General features: G+C 36.3%; 2 protein-coding genes across 2 annotated transcripts; both read left to right on the top strand.

Annotated features, from left to right (window-relative positions):
- The first annotated feature begins 922 nt into the window (after positions 1-922).
- Positions 923-9,903, top strand: LOC122537388. The gene is made up of 4 exons (XM_043670504.1): positions 923-1,254; positions 8,172-8,332; positions 9,452-9,559; positions 9,617-9,903. The coding sequence occupies exons 1-4, from the start codon at positions 1,144-1,146 to the stop codon at positions 9,720-9,722; spliced, it is 486 nt and encodes a 161-aa protein (XP_043526439.1). The 5' UTR covers positions 923-1,143; the 3' UTR covers positions 9,723-9,903.
- Positions 9,904-13,867: 3,964 nt separating this feature from the next.
- Positions 13,868-20,168, top strand: LOC122537379. The gene is made up of 4 exons (XM_043670491.1): positions 13,868-14,184; positions 15,073-15,245; positions 16,724-16,840; positions 19,385-20,168. Exons 1-4 carry the CDS (start codon positions 14,011-14,013, stop codon positions 19,512-19,514), a joined length of 594 nt encoding a protein of 197 aa, XP_043526426.1. The 5' UTR covers positions 13,868-14,010; the 3' UTR covers positions 19,515-20,168.
- Positions 20,169-20,462: the final 294 nt, after the last annotated feature.

Raw genomic sequence — 20,462 nt, forward strand, 5'->3', positions numbered from 1 at the left:
GCGTACGTTCACTGAATATGACTGGCATTAATTGCTTCGCGCGATTAATTGGCCCCCAATCGGGCAAATTATTTTAATTTTAAATTACCTATTTATACGAGATGAAAACCGTGCGATATGGAGATGAATGATGCGCAGAACAGTAATAAAAGATTGGCAGAGGTACGAAATTAGCAAGTTAAACCGTTGCATTTCTGTTCTTTTCGCAAATCATCACGTACAGTTTATTGGATTTAATATTCGTATAAGTTTGCTGTCAACGTTTTGTACAAAAAGTTGCTATTTCATAAAAATTCAATTAACTTTAACTTTATGTAATATAGAATTTTAAATATGTAGAATTTTAAAAATTTTATTTTAAAAAATTGACATTCATCTGTAAAAAAAAAAAAAAAAAATGCATACATTTTGCTCAGGAAAGAAAAGGAAAAAGAATACTACTTTTTCCTTTTTCGTTTTCACGTACCGTTCACGAGAAAAACGCTAATAAATTCGCGACTATCCTGTACGCTTTTAGATTTGTCCGAAACTCGATCACAACGTATAACCGTGATAATCCGAGTCTCGCTGGTAGAAGATTGAACTGATTCAACTACCGGCACTTCTACCACTACTTCAAGCCGAGGTTTCTCTATGAAGCAAAGAGGAACATAAGTTCCATTAGTGTTGGAAGCTGTCTAATAATTCATCAGTGGGGGGGGGGGGGGGGGACAGTTGTAGAATTCGTGTTTGGAATGCCGTGCCAGGAAATTCAATGCCCTCCGTGTTCTACACGATTGGCCGGCGTCGTACATTTCAATATTAAGACGAATCCCTTTCCCTAAAACTAACTAAATATTCATGAATACTTCTGCTTTAACAATGGGCCCCCGCGAAATGAGCGAGCCTCGTAAGGTCGGCTTGGCAAGAGAGACGGAGCCAAGGACCTCCATCTTGCGAATAGGGCGAAAAAGTGGCGAATGTCTGGATCGGTGGTGGGGCAAAGCACCGTTATCAATAACCCAGGGCAACGCTGTCTACCGAGTAAGCGACTCGATTCCATCAGAGACGAAGATCCCTAGACAGGCGAGAGTAGTTCGGCGCAGGCTGCAAACGGGAAGTTTCGCGAGGACATCTTGGCCCAGGGCCCGACGTTCACTGATTATGCGACTGCTGTTCTGCATTCTCTGTTTCACCCTCGTTACCGCGGGCGAACTCGTGGCCGCGGCTAGACCAGCCAGATCCCTGTCGTTTCGAAAGGGTAGCTCATTTTTCGTGAGTATCGTTCATCTAAACTTCCTTATCGAACTATTACGGACTTAGTTAATTGCGAGGATAGAATATAGTTGTCAATTTTTTTTACTTTTTGGCTCATAAGTGGAGGATCGCCGGAGTTGCCTCATTTATTAAATTGATCATTTAATTTTGAGATCAACTATGAGTTTCTGTCATTATTTGAAGATTCACACAGTCCTCTTTCTCTCGTTATATTTGCAATGTTGCAGCTAAAGTTGGAACTCCACTTGAAAGTTAAGTAATAATAGTGTTCGGAATATGATGATTCTCAGTGTGATGAAGGACTGCGTCTTGATTTATTTCCAAGTGAGAATTGAACAATTCTAGAAATATAATTCAATCGTGACTTCATAACTTCACGATTCTTTTAGTCGTTGTTCTGATTCTAGCACTATTATACTTACACGAATGAACTTACGTTCATTCATTTCGCTAAATTTAACGAAAACTGGACGTTCAATGGAGGCTATAATTAACAGACGTTGCTAGAATTGTGTTTGTAAATACTAATTTTAACAGATAATATGCGAACTTAAGCGCTCATTCATTTAGGCCATTTATTTTGCTAGTTGCGTTTGTAAAATTCTAAATGCATGATCATTCACAGTCTTTACTAATGATAAATACATTGTCTCCGTCGATGATGGAATGAATCTCATTTTCAGAGTACCAGGCTTTTCACCAAGCATTTCCAAAGCTCCACAATATTCTCGATATTCTCGTTTGAACCTCATACGTATTTGTTCGTCGGAGATACTCTTCATGCTATCGGTCGTATTTACGTGCCACGTTATACAGTTGGTAGCTGCGGTAGAAATTTATTCGTCACAGATATATACCAGAAATAGGGCTCTATTTTCGCAGATACCAACGTTTACCCGCAGTATATCTGAACTCCTTTATCGAGTTACAAATAGAGGTTTTGCGTCTATAGTTAGAGTGGATATATGGAGAGCTCAGAAGTCACTTCTCATTAAAAGGACAATCAAAAACAGTCTGTGTCATGCAAATAGAGCATTTTATCGTGAAAATCTTCGACTTGGAAATGTTTAGTCATTGTTAGACTGCGGAAGCCTATACAATCTTGGATTTTCAATAGAATTGAAAAGAGATTAGTATGAATGTTTTATATATTTTTACACATTATTCTACTATTTGTAGACTTTGAAATTTCCTATAAGTGTCTGAACATTCGCACTATACTCCCTCTGTTAGAAACATAAGTATTCGAAAATTACTTAATTATTTAATTGTCAAAATAAAATAATTTTTTACTTCATTTTGCACTTTGTATCTGTTTCTTCAAATCATTTTTCGAATAATTTCTAATTCCGTTGCATAAACTTTATCTTCTGTTAAGATTATTTATTGTTTCGTTTCAATCAATTAATTCAAATGAAAAATCATTCTCAAATGATTTAGATCTGATTTGGATCTAAGATAAAGTTAGTCATACTAAGTTATTTTTCAAATAAAAATAATAAATTAATGATTCATTGTTATTTTTCATCTTTATTTAAAATTTGTCCAACCGTGCGTTTGATGAAAATATTGTTTACCTTTACAGTCGGAAGACATCTGCAAGAAATGGCCTAAGTTATTTTTAATAGAAAATTAAAAAACGCGAACGTTCGTGTACTTATAAAACATTTAAATTCATAGGAACAATATAAAATACCAAAATACGCAAATTATAATATTCATTATAATACTCTTGATTGAAACAAATCTTTGTATATCTTCCATTTTTCTTATCTACGAATTTGCACGAACATTCACTAACGACGATGACTCGTTCGTATCTCAATCTCAGAATACCAGAATTCCCCACGACTCTTCAAGCTTTCTGCTCGAGAAATTTCTTTCCAGAATTTCCCCCTCCCGCAGAAAATCACCATCGATTCCTATCGCGAAAGTTAGGCTGTCAATTGTTCGTGGAAAGATACACTTTTGCACTATCGATCGTGTTTACGGTTCACGTCGTACGGCTTGTGGCTGTGGCGGAAATTTATGCGCCATATGTACCGGAGGTAGGAGACTATACGACTAATGTAAGTCGATCGTTGCATCGTATTTTCGCCTTAAAAGGCGCTCCTCGCGGCGAGAGACGAGACCGTCTCGAGCAACTCTGTAACGCATCGCATTAATGCACGATGAAGTTACCCCCAACGTAATTCGTGGATCGGGCTGGAACGTATCGCGAAACGTGCCGCCAGTCGAATGCATTATCCTTGTCACGGTTACTCCCTGGGAAGTAAATTTATTGGCTGTAAGTCGACTCGCGGCTTCGCCGAAATTCTGCCACGCTCGGATTTTCACATTGGATCGGATGAAAAAAAAAAAAAAAAAAAGAGAAAGAAAGAGATCGACTTGATAGCCACGGCAGAAATTCTGCGGAAATTTTTTCCCCAACGCGGTTTGCACGATGGTTTGGTAAATAGCCTTCGTCCTTCGATTCCTATCAACGACTCTTTTCGGCATTTTTGCTTCCTGTTCGCTTTGTCGTTAATTGAAATTCATGTTGTTAAAAATTTTTGATCAGCAATATCAGTTTCTGGGAACTGAATGACAAATTTTCAATTAGTTATGAAATAACTGCGGGAGAACGGAAAACCCGGGGATAGTAATTTGTGCCGTTTCATGCAGAAAACATCGCAATACATTGCGCGTTCTGTTTATCCTAGGAATAGTTAATTTTGAAAATACGAAAAGGAAAAAGAAAGAGGGAGAAGTCCTGTCAATCAGTATAGAATCAGAATGCAGCGTCTGATAAAAATACGAATATTTATTACAGTACGCGAATCATTTTTCATTTATGCGAAATTTGAAAGCGAATATCCAAAATAACGTGTTTATTATAATTAATATTGAAACTAATAAAATTTCTACTTAGGCGTCGTTTCTTTACTTTATTAAGAACATGAATGTTACTAGTGACAAAAATGGAAACGCTTCTCCCAAACTGAGAGAATGTTCAAAGAACGAAAAGAAAATGAAAAATGTTCATAATCCCCGATTTGTTAAATCGATATCGAGTATATACGAGCGAGTGATATATTCCCACCGTGGCAGTGTGTACGTGTGTGTGTGTGTGTATGTGGAACAAAGTCGTTTGTCGGTAATTGTTTACGATTTTCGGGACGCAGAGGAATGCACCAGGTGCAGCCGCTGTTAGGCTGCATTTCAAGCCATTCCGCGTGCACGCGCTAGAAGAATTATGCAACCGGCGATGATCCAGTGCACTTACTAGCAAGTGCAAGCGGTAGTATGCTAGCACGTGCACTATACACTTTAGTAACGTACGAGACAGTAGCTGAATTCCAGATCACCGTCCATAAATCGATAACACCGGCTCTCCCGATCCCTCTCCTCCCTTATTCGGTACGAAGCGCAATAATAAAGTGCGAAAATTACAGTGTCACGTTGCTCTTTATCCGATAACGTTCGCCGTGGATTGTTTCAAAGGACCCAAGTTCATCGAGTGGTAGATTATTTTTGAATCGAATTGTCGCAGATTCGTTATTTCGTGATTGCGATTATTTTTGAAAGAATTATCGACGAGGAAATCACAGTTCGATTTGGGTGATACTTGGACGGTTTAGACGCTTGATATTTTAACGTACGTTTTAAATCGGACTTATGCAGTTTTTGACAGCGTAAGCACAGGATACAAGGATACCCTGTCCAATATTCGTACCAGCATTCGTACAATTTTTTACATCGTACGATGTGCGACACGGTTGGATCAAATTTTATTCGAGGTGCGAGACAAAAGGTATCAATCCGAGGCAGCGAATCATTTCTACCAATTTATTATTTTTATTTTGGAAGTAACACGGGAAAGGTTTAGAACTTTATTTTGCGCTGAAATTAAATATAACATTCGAGGGTAATCTTTCATTTTAAATAGACTGTGGATGTTTATGCAATTTTACATTTTTATTTGATTTCAAGATAACACTTTTAAGCTCAATTTTCCATCGGCTCAGTTTAGTGGAGAAATCGTCTGGACCTCCGGTAAGCTACAGATCGCGTATAGTAAAGAACTCATGTTCAAGGAATAGTTCTCTTACCGGGAAGAAATCGTTTGACCTCCAACATTGCGTTAGAGTCGAAGGAACAGTCTTTTGATAGTCAACGCGAAGTAGGCAACACAGTCTGTTAATATACTGTATAAAATCACGATCTTCGTCTGGTGTTGTGTGTCTTAATAAATCAGTGCGCGAACATCGTACGTTTTATAAAAGATACATTCGCATTGTTAGTTGTTTCCCGATAGAAAGAATTTAATTATTTTCGAGAGTGAACTCGAAAGTAAACCTTGTAATGTTCACCGGTTAAGCGAGGAGAATTTTCGTGGAAAAGTCCCGAGAAACACATTTTCTCGAAGGGCAAGAAGATACAAGCGAGACGATATTACGACGCGCGTCAGAACACACAAACAAAACTGGAGGAAAGAGTCTTTCGAGGTTGGCTTCACGGATGCCCGTAAAAATTGAACCAAAGCTTTACGTCACGTGAACGCATTCGTAATTTATCATCGTTTCCTTTTTCGACGGTCTTGAATACGTTTGCACGTTCGCAACGCGTGCGCTGTATTTTTATTATTTCTCGGGTTTATGAATTGCAGATCCTCCGGTGAAGAGATTAATCAGAAGCAGGGAGATGAAAATGGAAAGAAACGCGAAACTTACTTTCGTTTCGAATGATTCTTTTCTGGCGAATCCAGTGATTTCACTTTAAAATCTCGTTTCTGTAATTTCTTTTCTCGCACGACCTGCTGGTCTCTGTTTAAAATCAATAGAGGTCCCTAGCATTGATATTCAACGTTAGACATCGTCGATATTCAATGATTTCAATAAGAAACTAGAAAAAAATTACACAATCTATCGATTAATACAATCTTTGTTTAATTATTTACATTTATATGTGTACGTAGAAATAGCTCAAATGCGAGATGACACGTGCAATTTAAATAAATGTTACAAATTGGCGAGCGAAAATTAAATCTTCAATACAAAACGTTAAGTATAATCAGTAAGAAATTAATACCTGATTGTATTATGTCAGCAACAAAACGAGTCATTTAGTAGAAATCGAAGAAATTGAAATGACATTGTGCAATCGCGAATGGGATCAAATTTTATAACATGTATCTGTACAAGACATTTCGAGAATCACTGTAAATTATTCAAAGGATTTAGGAAACAATAATGGTCACTTCTATTCTAAATCGTAATCACGTCTTAATTTGATCAATTTTCCGCGATTCATGAGGCGTACGTAATAATATTACAAATGTAATAATTATCACAGTGTTTCCTTGCAACGTTAAAAATAAATTGATCTCGCATTTCCTGATTTTTATTTATATTCTGGGCTCCGAGTGGATGACAGGCCCAAGGAGGAGAGAATCGGAGAGTCGTATTTCTTTGATAAACGATTTGCCAGATTCAGCCACCTTATGCGACCTTCGACATAGGTAGTTGAACGATATACAGTTTAACGGGGAATACCGAAGGTAGTAATACCTACCTTGTCACTTTGTCCCAGCTTGTTCCTTGCCTTTCAGATGAGGCACGGTAAGCTGAAAATGCCGGACGTCGATCGAGCTTGCCCTCTCTGCATGTTGTTGTCGGTTGGAAATTGAAATTTTAGGCTACAGTGCCAGACACACGTGTTCCCTTTCTTCCTTTTCCACTCTTTACTTTGTCCACTCGATATTGAAAACGAGCTTGCTGTTTGCTATGATATTGGATTATTTTCAAAGTCACCACCCTTCTCTACCACCTTCTGTTCTTTCCAATATGAAATTTTAAACCCTTTCGAGAGTCGGCGCTTTTTGATCATGCACCGCCGATATAACACACGTACCGGAGATCGGGCGAAAATAACTGTAACTTTTCATTTCTTATATATAAGAATAAACAAAGATATATATATATATATATATATAAAGGAAATTTGCATATTTTAGAAACGAAAATATATATAAAATACTATTATTTTTTATTTAAAATTAAAAATTTGTGAATAAATTGATTATTTTATCCTACTATATAGATGATTCACATATTGGTTGAAAAATAGTTCTATGCCTATGAACGACTGAATGCTTTGATATTTAGTGTAATATTCACGTCATCAGTTTATATATTTTACATATTTTAGTCGTCATTAGTACAAAGTTGCTTTTATTATGTAATGCAATTTTTTTTAAATAGTATTTAAATAGTACAAGTATTTTTCGACTGTACTAATTACTACACCTAGTTTTTAGGGAACAAAAAAATATAATTTATCTTATTTTAAAATAACTATACTAACTTTTTAAAAATAACCCATCGTTGTGTTGTGTTAAATACTTTAAGTGTCTAAGACACGTCTCTACTGCATTTAGAGACGCTCGAGGACTAATAAAAATGACAGAAATGTACGGAAAACTTTATATTAAATTAAACTTCAGTACGATTTATGTGTCGAATTTTGTTGAAACTTCCTGTTGCATCGCCTTTTGTCTACTTTACCATCGACAAGTCTAAGAAATAGACAAAAGACGATGCAACAGAAAATTTGCTGAATCGCCAAACCAAGTCGAGAAAATAATCGAGTCTCTGAGGCAAAAAAAAAAAAAAAATGTCTGGCCGTTTCACCTCTTGCCCGAGTCTCTCCTATTTCAACTCCGAGCCGTAACGAAGACCTCGAATCGATCACGAGAATCGTTCGATTCCTATCACGTATCATCGGCCCTGTGCAGTGCAATCAGGGTCGAACAATCAAGCTGCGAGAGCGTTTCTCGTGACCGTGACCACTTCCATCAGCGTTGCTTCTGACCAGCCATCGGTTTCTTCCTCGGAATGGTGACTACTATTAACCGGTCGGTCTTTGCCTTCCAGTACAGGATCAATTACAAGATCCCGTCGGTGCCTTACACGGCGATCTTCGCTGCGGCGGCTGGTTTCAAGCTGGTGTGGCAGCTTCCGAGCGGGTCCGAGGCCACCAGAATCGGTAGGTCCATCACCGATGTCCACCAGGCTGTGGAGCTCGTCTACGAGAGGTAATAAATAGTTTAATAGACCGTGAATAATACAGCGAATGGCACTGATCCGTGGCTGCCAGGGTGGAAGTCGTACAGTCCGGCAAATTGCCCTCCGCGCGCTATTGTCTATTCGAGGAAGGGGCGAAACTCGGGCTCACGGATCGGCAAATGTTGCGGCACGGTCAGTTACCCGCAGCCAAATCTCTCTCTCTCTCTCTTCCTTTTTGTCTCTTCGTCACTTCGATCATTCGTTTCATCGTTTCGATTCGATTCGCTTCACATCCGTGTTTCGTTGATTCGTTTGGTCAAACGGCGATACGTTTAGATGTTAGTCTCCTGTTTTTTGCGTCGGTCGGCGGAATTTTTGGTCGGTTCTCTCGTTGTCAGGGGCATAAATATGGTGTTTTCGAGTATCAGTTGGCTGAATGAAAGAAGATATACTGCGGACAAAAAGGATTTCAGCAGTTGATCGTTAAGATTAAATAACTGACGATTAAGATTGAAAGAAACTTAATTGTCAATCATAAGAATTTAATAATTAAAAGATATTTCGTTCATTGTAGCTAACGACCACAGTAGGAATTTTAATCGTTAATAATTAAAAGTTTCGTTCATCGTAGCTAACGACCACAGTAGGAATTTAATCGTTATTTATGATTAACTACGAAAGTACAATCTGAATATAACCTGAATTAAAGATTTATCAAGCTTGGTTTAATCCTTAATTTTATTTTTAAATTTGATTTTATTATCGAATTCAATCGCAGAGAATTTAAAATACAAAATAGAATTAAATGTCTTAAATTTTTATAACGTAATATTAAATTACGTACAGTCATGTATAATCCAACATCCACATAATGAATTTCAAATAACATAACGAAATTTGATGATTTTTAGCATCGTATGTAAAATTTGAAGTATCAATTTCAAAATATTAATTTTTCCGACATCGTTGCATCGCAAAAATTTTTCTGCAGAATTTTTTTTTTCTATCTTCAAATGGAACAGATGCAGTTTGGCCTAGCTAATAAATTCTTTCATACATGTAAATGGACAGATCGTCTGTTCTATTGATGCAGCTTTTTGGAAACTCTATCCTATCTCGCTCGTTCTAATTCGAGGCGTATGTTTCAGCCAAGGATTTAATGGAAGATCGTGCCTGCTGAAAAATATCTGCCAAGCGATGGAGTATGTGAGCGAGAGGAACGGGGTGATCGCGAAGATATTAAAATTGTTGGCCGGGTAAGTAGGTATTGATATTGATTTACGTGAATGGCACTTAATCGCCGCTAATTTCAGATCGTATACGAGCAATAGCTCGTCGACGGAGCCTTTTTACTGCGACGTCCACGTCAAAAATTGTCCCCTCGAATTTATCGGGATTGACGACTTTATTGAGCAATAAACCTAACCGTTTCCGAAAATTGTAGGTAAAGCTGAGGATCCATGGGACCGTACGTAAAGATAATAAAGTGATGTTTCTCCAATCGGATTCCTTTCTCCTTGTGCCTTGTTTGAGTGAATTAAATTCAAACGACTTTATTTTAAATCGAATCTGTTATTTATTTAACTTGAAATATCTCGAGCTTTTATCTACGTCCTAATTAACTCTTTGAGGGCTCACTAAATTTTAAAGGGCTCTATCAGAAAGAAACGTTTATTTTTACTTTATCACTTCACTATGTAAATATTTGTAAATGTGCACGAAAAATAATTTCTTATCTTTACATGTAGTAATAAATTTTACATGTAGAAATCCAGCTGTATCCAGTAACGTCGTGTTTGAGCAACGTAACAAACATGAGTACAGAGACGGATCTTAAGGGATTAATCAAACTATTTGACTTCAACAAATATATTCAAGTGACGGAACTAGGGATGAAAGAAAGCAAAAGAGTTTGCACATTAAATTATTCATTTTTGTAGATTTGTAGGTACTAATTTTTTTTTTTATCACTGTGTCAATTTGTTACCGAGAGACAAACTGAATTGGAAAAATTGGGAATGGAACGAGAATTATACATAACTGAAGGCTTTGTAGCAACGAAGAGGTAGTTTCAATATTTGAATTGAACTTGTTGAACGAAAGAGGAAGATATAATAAAAAGAGTTGAGAAACTGACAGTCAGAATATTATACCGACAAGGGAACATATCAAAGTGTCAATCATCGATTTAAAAAAAAATATTAATCCCATGAGTTCGTACAGTCATTCTATCTCGTTAAAGTAGATTTCACAGTCACAACTTTGCGGCCATTTTTTATCCCTTTAAAACGAGACGTTTATCGATGAGAAAAAAAAAAATTACGTTTGATGAAAACTATATTATATTTTAATTTCATCAAAATGAATGATTGATGCTTCGGTATATTCCCTCGTTACTTTCTTTTTTACGCTAGCCACGCAATTTGCAATATGTGACTGCTTTGTCAATTTTCGACATGTTTGTTTGGTTCTGTGTGTTTGTTAATTTAATGAACTAGAACTTCAACTCGAACCAACTTATTGATACTGTCTCGGCCCTTGAAAGTAAGTACAGACTTCATATTTAAAAGTGCAAAAACATTATTGTATACGAATATTATTTGACTCTGGATTTACGGCATATTTAGAGAAGTGATTTGTTATTTCATTGAGTTGAACTTGTTATTTTTATTTATTCATTTTAGATGGCATCAACCATACGTGTAGTCATTAGCGATTACAATACATAGTCTACAACATAAAAAATACATAGTACACATAACATGTAATGTAGGAGATCACTGCATGCAGGTATGAATGTGAAGTGCATGGAAAAGTCTGGGTGACTGGTGGTATGGTGTGTGTGCATCTTTGGGGCTGTCGAGCGAACAGTGTGGAGAAATCATAGTGTAGAGAGATAAATTACTTTTTACATATATCTTATTGTTAGTCGTATCTATTCTGTTGCCAACCAACCATTCCTACAGTAATGATAATTAAAACAATATAACATAATACATAATATATAATATACATCGCAAGCAGGTTATTCCATTTTGAAAATTGTTCAGTTTCATTTATTATTTATATACTGTTATTTATAGACTGTTTATTCATTCGTTATTATTTATATACTGTTATTTATAGACTGTTTATTTATTCGTTATATTGTAAAAATCATAGCGACACGGTGTATATTAATAAGCAATAATTGAGATGAAACAATACATTACGTTTAACAGAACGAAGAAACCTGGTTACGATGTTATAGTAACTTATAGTAAATTTTCAATATTTGTGTCTTTAGGAAAAAAGGCAAAGGAGGCACGATGCTTTTAATTTTCATTCATTTACCGAAATTGTTAAAGACTCAAAACCGTGTCCCTGTATAGAGCAGGAAACCGAACAAAAGATGGCCCCTTAAAATTTCCCTGGTTTTCAAATCGAAAACAGAAGTATCATCTTCCTCCTCCCTCCCCAGTCTCTCCCGTCGGGTGTACGAATTTCCAGTTCGAGGGTGGCGAAAGAACGGTCACATTCCACGACAGAACGGTTATAATTGCATCCATGTCAGGGGCCGGCGGCCACGCGTTAACGAAAAGCATTAATTTAGAATGCTTTGCGGTTTTCTTGCCAGCCAGCGTCGGGGGATGAGGCGTTGGTGTGTCGTGTTCGCGAGCGCAACTCCCATATGCAATTAACAGACGCTCGTTCCACCGCCATGGCCCGCGAAATGAGGAAATAAGTGTCGCCCCGGTGAAAAAGAGCTCTGCTCTCTCTCTCTCTCTCTCTCTCTCTCTCTCTCTCTCTCTCTCTCTGCCACGTTCGTTGGCTATCGAGTTTTTCCAGAAGGGCAACATTCTACATAGTGAAGACAGTATGAATTAATATAAGCGTGCATTTAAAAGTACAATGAGCGAACGGGCCCGTGTCTCTCTCCGCGTTTCGTTTACTCTGTACCTGGCCTATATTCCCAAGCAATCCTCGTCTGTCTTGGGTGAACGTGGTTTTGATTGTCGCGCGAAGTTTCGGACGAAATGCGCTACCACTACTCGGGGGAACGTGGCTTTTGGCTTGGATTATTTATCGTGGTAAGGAGAATAATACGACTTTGTTGCATATTAAAAAAAGTTAGCACAATGCGAAGAATGTAGCACGGCAGGTACATTTCTTTTTTTTTTTTTTTTTTGGTTTCTCGATTGTGGTGTTTACTTGATGATCGTAGAAATGCATTTTAATACGAGATACAGCAACGGACTGAACTTTAAGGTAATTAATCTTTTGGTAGATTCTTGCATTATGTTGTGAATACAATAATTAATGGATGTGTAACTAATATAATTGAACCGTGGATGTTTCTACAACTTCGTATTTTGATGAAATTAATTTGAAAAGAGATAATCTTGGTAAAAAAAACTGATTTACTAAATATTATACTAGTAAATGTTATTATAAGAAATATATATTAATAATTATACTAATTTAAATAATATTAAAATTAATATTAATAATTATATTATTAATATTAATGATATGTTATAATAATATTATAAGAAATATTACAATAAACTTGGAATAGTTCATTTTTAGCATGTAGTGTACATTTGAAATGTATGAAAATCAATAATCCATTCATCTACTTGTTTCATGATTAGTATTATATAATATTGTATTTACTCATGATATGTTATCATTTACAATATAACTGATATGTTCGCTGTGAATTAATTAATTAATTATATTCATACAAGTAACAGAAATTTTTTTGGAAACTAATATTTCGTGATATATTTTTTACTTTTAATAACTCCAGCATGTGTAATGACCGAGATCAGAGCAACAATAAAATGTGTCATCGTTAATATCCATGGATGATCGGATATCCGGGTATTCCTATATTTCGTTTAATAATTATTTTATTTGCCAACAAAAATATAAAAAAATTGTTCTGAATCTTCCTCTTTTGTGTTAAAACATCCAAAGTTTAAAATCTACAATTTCCGTGACGTTACTTCAACTCTATCATAAATAATTCCATTATAATCGACTACCGTGTCTGTTAAATTGTTTCTGTACATATCAAATTCAATGAGAAAGATTCGAGAAAATGTTGCAGGATATTTATTCTGTCCGTATTTCAAAGCACAAAGTATTTTAACACCATAATAGGCTAAAAATACAGTATTGAAGATAAATAAATAATCATTCCTTAAATCATTTTGATTCCGAACTATTTTTCATTACACTATACGAGAAAATCTAGGAACCAGTTCCCGTTCGCTGAAATTTGTTCGCGCAAATTATTGATGGCCATCGATGCTCAGAATATTCTTCGTTCCTCCAGCAAACCATCACGTCCGATATATACCCCTCTTTCATAATCCCCATAGAAACATGTTCGCGATCGTCATAACGAGCCACAGTGATTCGTCGGTTTACCGAACGAATTGTCGACTCGTCACAGACGCACACGGTTCATTAGACCGATGGAGAAACACAGAAGTTATTCCCGTTAGCCGACCCTGGAAAGTGTTTCGCGTTTGCTCGAAAAACAGCGCGGACGAACGGTCAGTGCGAAACGCATTCCAGCCACGTTCAAATCGTTCTGCGTATCGCGTTTCTCATTTGATCCAACGGAGTGAATTACTTGGAGGGGAGGATCGCTCGACACTTTCCCTTTCGACGTGGTTCTAAACGGGAATCGAGAAAAAAATAGAAAAAGGAACGCATGAGAGCGGAAGGTCGCGAAGGGATGCCAGGCATCCGAAGTCTTTTGTTCGTTTTCTGGTGCCTCGATGTTCTCGCGGCCTGTGCCACGAGCAACGATCAAGCGATCGACAACCCGAGGACACTGTCCAGGCGCAAGAGGTACTTGATCTTTCCGGAAGGCAGTAATCTGCAGGTACGCTGTGATAGCTATATTAGGCTAGCATATTCTTATTCTTCTATTGGGAAACAGATCACTTGAACATGTTGTATGACAGTTCTCTGATGAATAAAGCATATGAAGGTTAACCTTGCTTTTTTTCTTAATGGAACGGAATTTTAAAATTCATCTCAACACTTGCAGTTAAAAGTGCTGCATTATTACTGTACATTATAACAAGTACTTTCTATTAGATATACTTCACATATTTTATTTATTCCGTTTGCATTCTGCGGATTTTCATATTTTATAAATTTCTTACGAATACGAGACTAGAAGATCCACGCCAGCGAAGGAGTGGCCATTGTAATTACGGACAAATATAATTCTACTGAAATCCTATTAAATTCAAACTTAGAAGAATGCCACACCACAGAAACCCAAAGACAGAAATAAGGAATCAACGCAAACATAAACCTGACTTCTCAAAATGACATACAAAAAGAATTAAAATATCTCAGAAACATAAACTACTACACACATATCTAATGGCACCGTCGTCGCTAATGACCTCGCTGTCGATGCGACGTTAAAGAAAAATAGAAGAAGAAGAAATAGAAGAAGAGACTAAAGATCCATCAGTCTAATAATAACAATTATTGTCTAGGAGCAAATTTATCGTACGCATTATTTGGATCTAGGAGCAAAATTATCGTACGTTCTCTCTTACACCTTTCCTGTTTATGAAAAACTTCTTTATTCACAATTATTTTCTGAAAGTTTCCACCAACAAGAAGGAGCAGAAGAAATTTGACAGAAATTGTTTACAAATTTCCGAGATGGGTGCCGTACTATTTTTCTTTTATATAAATTTTAAACTTCACGAGACCATGTCCGTCTAATTTCCTTTCTCTTGTTTTTCAGTTGGTGTTTTGTTTAACGGTGGGAACCTACGCGAAAGAGAACGATGTAGTGATGGGATTAACTGCAGCTCTAGCCTGGGAATTGCCGAGCACAATCGACAAGAAGGTCTCGCAGTTGCTTCATCGAAGAAGCAGAAGCGCCATGTTCCCGAAAATAGAAGCTTTATTGCAATCGTAAGTAAGCCAATTTACTGCGAGACTTCAACTTTCAGTATGAGGAACATCCACGTTTGTTTCGTTGGAAGGAAGTTCGAGGGAGATCTGTTCTCACATTCGTTTTAAAATTTATACTTGAAGTTCTACGTGACCAATTTTCTTGTTTATTACACTTGGCTCCTCATCGCATCCAGTGTACAAACTCTTCCTTTTTACGTTTCAATACTCAATTGGTAATTTCCGTGGAGTTTTGTGCGCTGATTACGAATACGTGAACTGTTCCTCTTTGAAAATCAATTGAAAAAGAGAAAGAAACGTTTCGTTTCTCCTGTTTTGATTCTTTTGATTACAAGTGTTTCCAAATTTATAATAATATATATTTTCACAATATTGTAAACATTGTAAACACGTTAATAAATCTTTCATATCTTGACGGTGTTTAAAAGTATCGCTTTTGTATAGTGAGTGTAAACGCTTATATCATTTCGTGTGACAACAATTTTCTCGCGTTATTCAAAAAGATACGTAAAATGAACGTTTATGAATCGCTGGGAAATGGCAGGAGAATATTTGTACGTTCTCTCTTGCTCTGTATATGTACGCTGCAGTTGCACGCCGGTGCTTAACGCAACACATCAAATTATTCTACGATTTATATCTCTCTCTTTCCTAAATTTACAATTTGCTAAAAATGATCTGTCGACGCGAAAGTTTAACACGTTAATAATTATTCTGAAATTTATTTCCCCGTTTTCTAAATTTACAGCGCGCGAAAAACTTATCTATTGTCGCGAATGATTAATACATTAAATTTATTTCTCTCTTCCCCGAATTTACAGTGCACCGAACGAAAATTTAACGACACGGATATGGAAGTTCCAAACACGAGATCCATGCAACACATATCCTAGTCAATTTTCTCAAATTAACCAAGAAATCAGAGTATCAAACGGCGAAAGACGGTGACACTTCGAAGGATTTCCTTCATTCTTTTTTTTTTTTCTTCGTCTCTTTTCTCTGCTCCTTTTGCTTTTATCCGACGAGAGCTCGCTTCTCATCCGTCCTCGAAGCGTGACGTAACATGCAAATGGAACCCTTTTCCCCCGGTCACATGCAAATGCGTGGAAGGCGTAAGAGTTATCATGCAGTACGTGCGAGAATAACGAAACAGAAGAAACGCCTGGTTTGATTCCTCTTCTCGGTCCTTTTTTCCTTTTTCGTGATTTACGTATTTACGTTGCGACACAGATTAGACACAGTTGAATGCTAAATGAAAGAGTACAGCAATTGCTAGAATTATTCACAGCTTTTCAGTGAGTAAGTTAGTAAATACTACGAATAATTGCACTTTCATTTCTAATATTACAGATGATCTTTAGACAATTATCTTTATTCGATGAGCGAACACACGAAACGTGAATTACACACGTCGCTTTGATAGATATTTCGACTCGCCCGCGAAATATCAAGCTTTTAAAATGAAGATTTATCTGTAGCACTGGTCTGGATGGGAAGGCTTGCGTATTGAGAGCTTTATGCGAGGCTGCACAGAGGGATCCTTCAGATCTGGGGAAAGGAAGTCTAATTCAAGAGTTGCTGCACGCCATTTTTACGTGAGTATCACCTCTGTCAGTTCGATAATTTGTGATCACGAATTTTAAAATGATATATATATATATTTTTTTTAAATATATAATTTTCGAAAAAGGACCATATGAAGTCGTAATTTCAAATATATTTATACTTTCTCAATACTAAATATGAAATATTAAAAATTTAGAAAAGTATATTTATTTCTTTGTATTCATCATTATTATAACATACACATGTTCAATTTTTATCTTTTATTAGATATTCAAGTAGCCTGTGTTGGAGCATAATAATATTAAAAGTATACCAACGAAGTGAAAATTTTTCAAATAATTTATTTAAATGTAATTGAAATAAATGAAATGATACAAATTGAAGAGAATACACATTTGTATCGTTAAAAAAATGAAACAAAGAAACATTGCTAATAGAGAGAACCAGTTTCGAATGTACAGTGTATTCATGGCACATTAAACGCAGGAATCACTCTGTCGAAACATTCGTGAATTCAGAAATTTCAGAATTCTCTAGAAAAGAATCCCAGATCGAATAATGGCCATCGAAATTGCCGTTCATACTCATAATTGCATTAATGATGAATGCAAGAGAAATGAATGTGAAACGAAGCAGCGAATAACGTCTAGTAATTACATCGTTAATATTCATTGAAGTATTTGCGTTAATGTCGAAGCGGAACGGCGGATATCGTGAAAAAGGGGGGCACTATGTAATAACTATATTCGGTAACATCGATAGATCGATCTCACTAATTCAACGACCGTGAAACTAAAACGTCTGGCTGGCCAGTATATAATCAATTAAAGGGATTAATCAAGCGAAACGATTGAGTTAGGAATGATGCCAGATCCATGAAATCGGTTAACCACCGTTTGCCGAAGCGATTTAGTTGCATCGAATGAATCACCATCATCGCCGTTCCATTTCCAAAAGATCTTCTACCGTTGTAATCAGCTGACCTGCTTGTAAAATATCAGCATCGAGTAAAAGTATTTACCTTCTGTTTCACTATCGGCGAATACTATGAATTATTCACGAGACATTAAGTCGTATAATTTTGCATGGTTTATTGTGCAATTATATTGTATGATCATCGACGTCGTGTCATATAAGATCAATCACAAAAGTTTATGTATATGTAGAAAACTTCAAAACTGAAAATTCCGGGTTTCCGGACGCTTTACGGATCGTAATTAATTTTTTAATTAGAGTAGCTGAATCAATTTGAAGATATTGACTGTTTTTCATATTTATTGGGAAGATATACCAGAGTATTTTGTAATTTCTATATTTTATAAGTTTGATCTATAAATGTAAATTACTCGTAAACTATCTACTATGAAAAAAAAAAAAAATAATAATTCAGATAAGAAATAAATGCTGTTGAAAGATTTAGAATCTAGTTTCCAGTAGAAGCCACATGAAGATCACTTCTACTTTCTTTAAATGAAATGTTATATTTTTTAATGCACTAATCTATGTAGTTTCCATTTATTATATATATAAAATGTTTCTTACTTTTCTTTAAATATTTTGAAATTTTGGTAAATCCTTTCGAGTTTGAAATGTTATATAAACAATGCAATGTAACAATGTGAGGAAATATGAAGATTTCACGCTGCTTTTACATTTTTACAATTTTTATTTGCAGGTTATCGCGAGAGAAAGTAATTAAACAAATATTAATACATGTTGTAAGCTGATACGAAGAGTTGGACGATTGAGAGGGACAGGGAATTCAATTTTTCATCGCTGTCAATCTTCTGCCGACAGGCGAACGTTTCGAAATGGATTATTAACAGTTAACGGTTATATTGATTTTGAGTCCATTCTCGTTTTATAGCATAGTAACTGCAAATCCATTACTGTTCTTTTTGTACATCTATTTGTATTAGTATTGATATAACTTTTTCCATGAGGCTTCAAATGACGTATACCCTATGTTCACATAATATATTTTTCATTTGTAAATACCAGTAAGTTTAATTAGGAAAATTTGGAACATTCTATGTATAGAATTATTTCTACGTATATTTTGCTAACCCAAACCTAACCCAAACCTCTGCGTGTTTTTAATTAATTGCAAAATCTAGACACCCAATTTGTTAACTTCAGTGTTAATGCGATTAATTAAATTTTAATTTCGACGTCAGTCGTCTGTCTTTCAACTTTTCCACGGATAAAGCGAAAATTAACAATATGATGTAAATTGTTGTAGTCACTTATAACCCAACGATCGCTAAGGTACTAAATTCTAGATTATTTTTCACATTATTTTCAAAGATATCCTAGATACATGTCCTTTCTCGAACGAATGAATATAATTAATAGCAAAAATATAGTGTCGCTGTAATCAAGCAAAGTCAGCAAAAAATATAGTAGCGTGTACGAGAGATAAGAGAATCGGCCTCAGGTAACTTCCGCCGGAAGAGGCACGTCAGGGACATCCGAAATTGAAGCCGGATCTTCACATTGCCTCGTCAGGGCAATCTCGTCTCGTCAGTTCCATCGTCGGCTACCTTAAAATCCTATTTTTCCTTTTCCCGCAGGTTACCCACGGACGGCGGACGTTTCGAACGATCGGAGGACCAGGCTTACGAGCACGCGTACGAGACCAGGGAGGATTGCGGCCATCTTTATCCGACCTGTCGCTACTCCATTTACGAGCTCGAGTTCTGAGGCCGAAGCAACCAGCAATTGGACGCATTCGTATGCGTGTGCAAACGTTGACCGCGTTTCACTGGCGAACTCTGCCGTCTCTCCTTCCTCTCTCTCTCTCTCTCTCTCTCTCTCTCTTTCTCCTGGAACTACTCTTTCTGGCTACTCGCCCGTTCCACGCCGATTTTTCAACCCCTGGACCACCCCAGCGCATAATCTTCCGTTGCATGACGGAACTCGGTCCGCACGATCGTGTTTGCCAACTTGCGCGGATCTTCGCATCTCGCCTCTTATTTTGTTCCATTTGACTAGTGGCTTTGTGCCGCGCAGGAGGACGATGTTCTCGGGCAAACGAGATGCTTTCTAGGATGATTGGTAGTGGATTTCCGAATGTGGGACAGTAGATTCTGTGATGCGTTATGCTGCGTAGAAACAAATGCACGGAAGAATCTCCCGTTTGGCTGCAATTCTTAAGTTCCCCGAGTTCGTTTTGTCGTTTTATCGTGAGGGAGAAATAATATCTGCATTTGTAAATTTTGTTTAAATTTGTTGATTATCATGTGAGTTTTTCCAATAATAATCTGAGATAGAGTTGTAATGATTTTTTATCCCTACAATCTGATGTGTTTAGATAATGTGTTTTACTTTCATTTATCAATTGTAAAAATTATTAGTAATATATTGCTTATTTTATTAGGTACCTAATATAATTGTAGTATCCAATATTATACTTTACCAATTATATTCATTTATTGAAAACGTAAATGTTTAGGAAAGAAGAAGCGCGTTAAATATTTTTAAAGGTGCGGTAGGAATTAAATGCGGCAGCCAAAACAATTTGTATGTACCAAATCTACTTTTAAAAGCTTTACTTGTAATGAAGATTGATTCATTGCCTATGATTAATTTATTTTAATTTGAATCTGAAATTGACACAAATACTTTTAGATCAGAAAACTTATTAGAAAT

The sequence above is a fragment of the Frieseomelitta varia genome, unplaced genomic scaffold (genome assembly GCF_011392965.1).
Source record: "Frieseomelitta varia isolate USP_RPSP 00005682 unplaced genomic scaffold, Fvar_1.2 scaffold_161, whole genome shotgun sequence".
Lineage (NCBI taxonomy): Eukaryota > Metazoa > Arthropoda > Insecta > Hymenoptera > Apidae > Frieseomelitta > Frieseomelitta varia.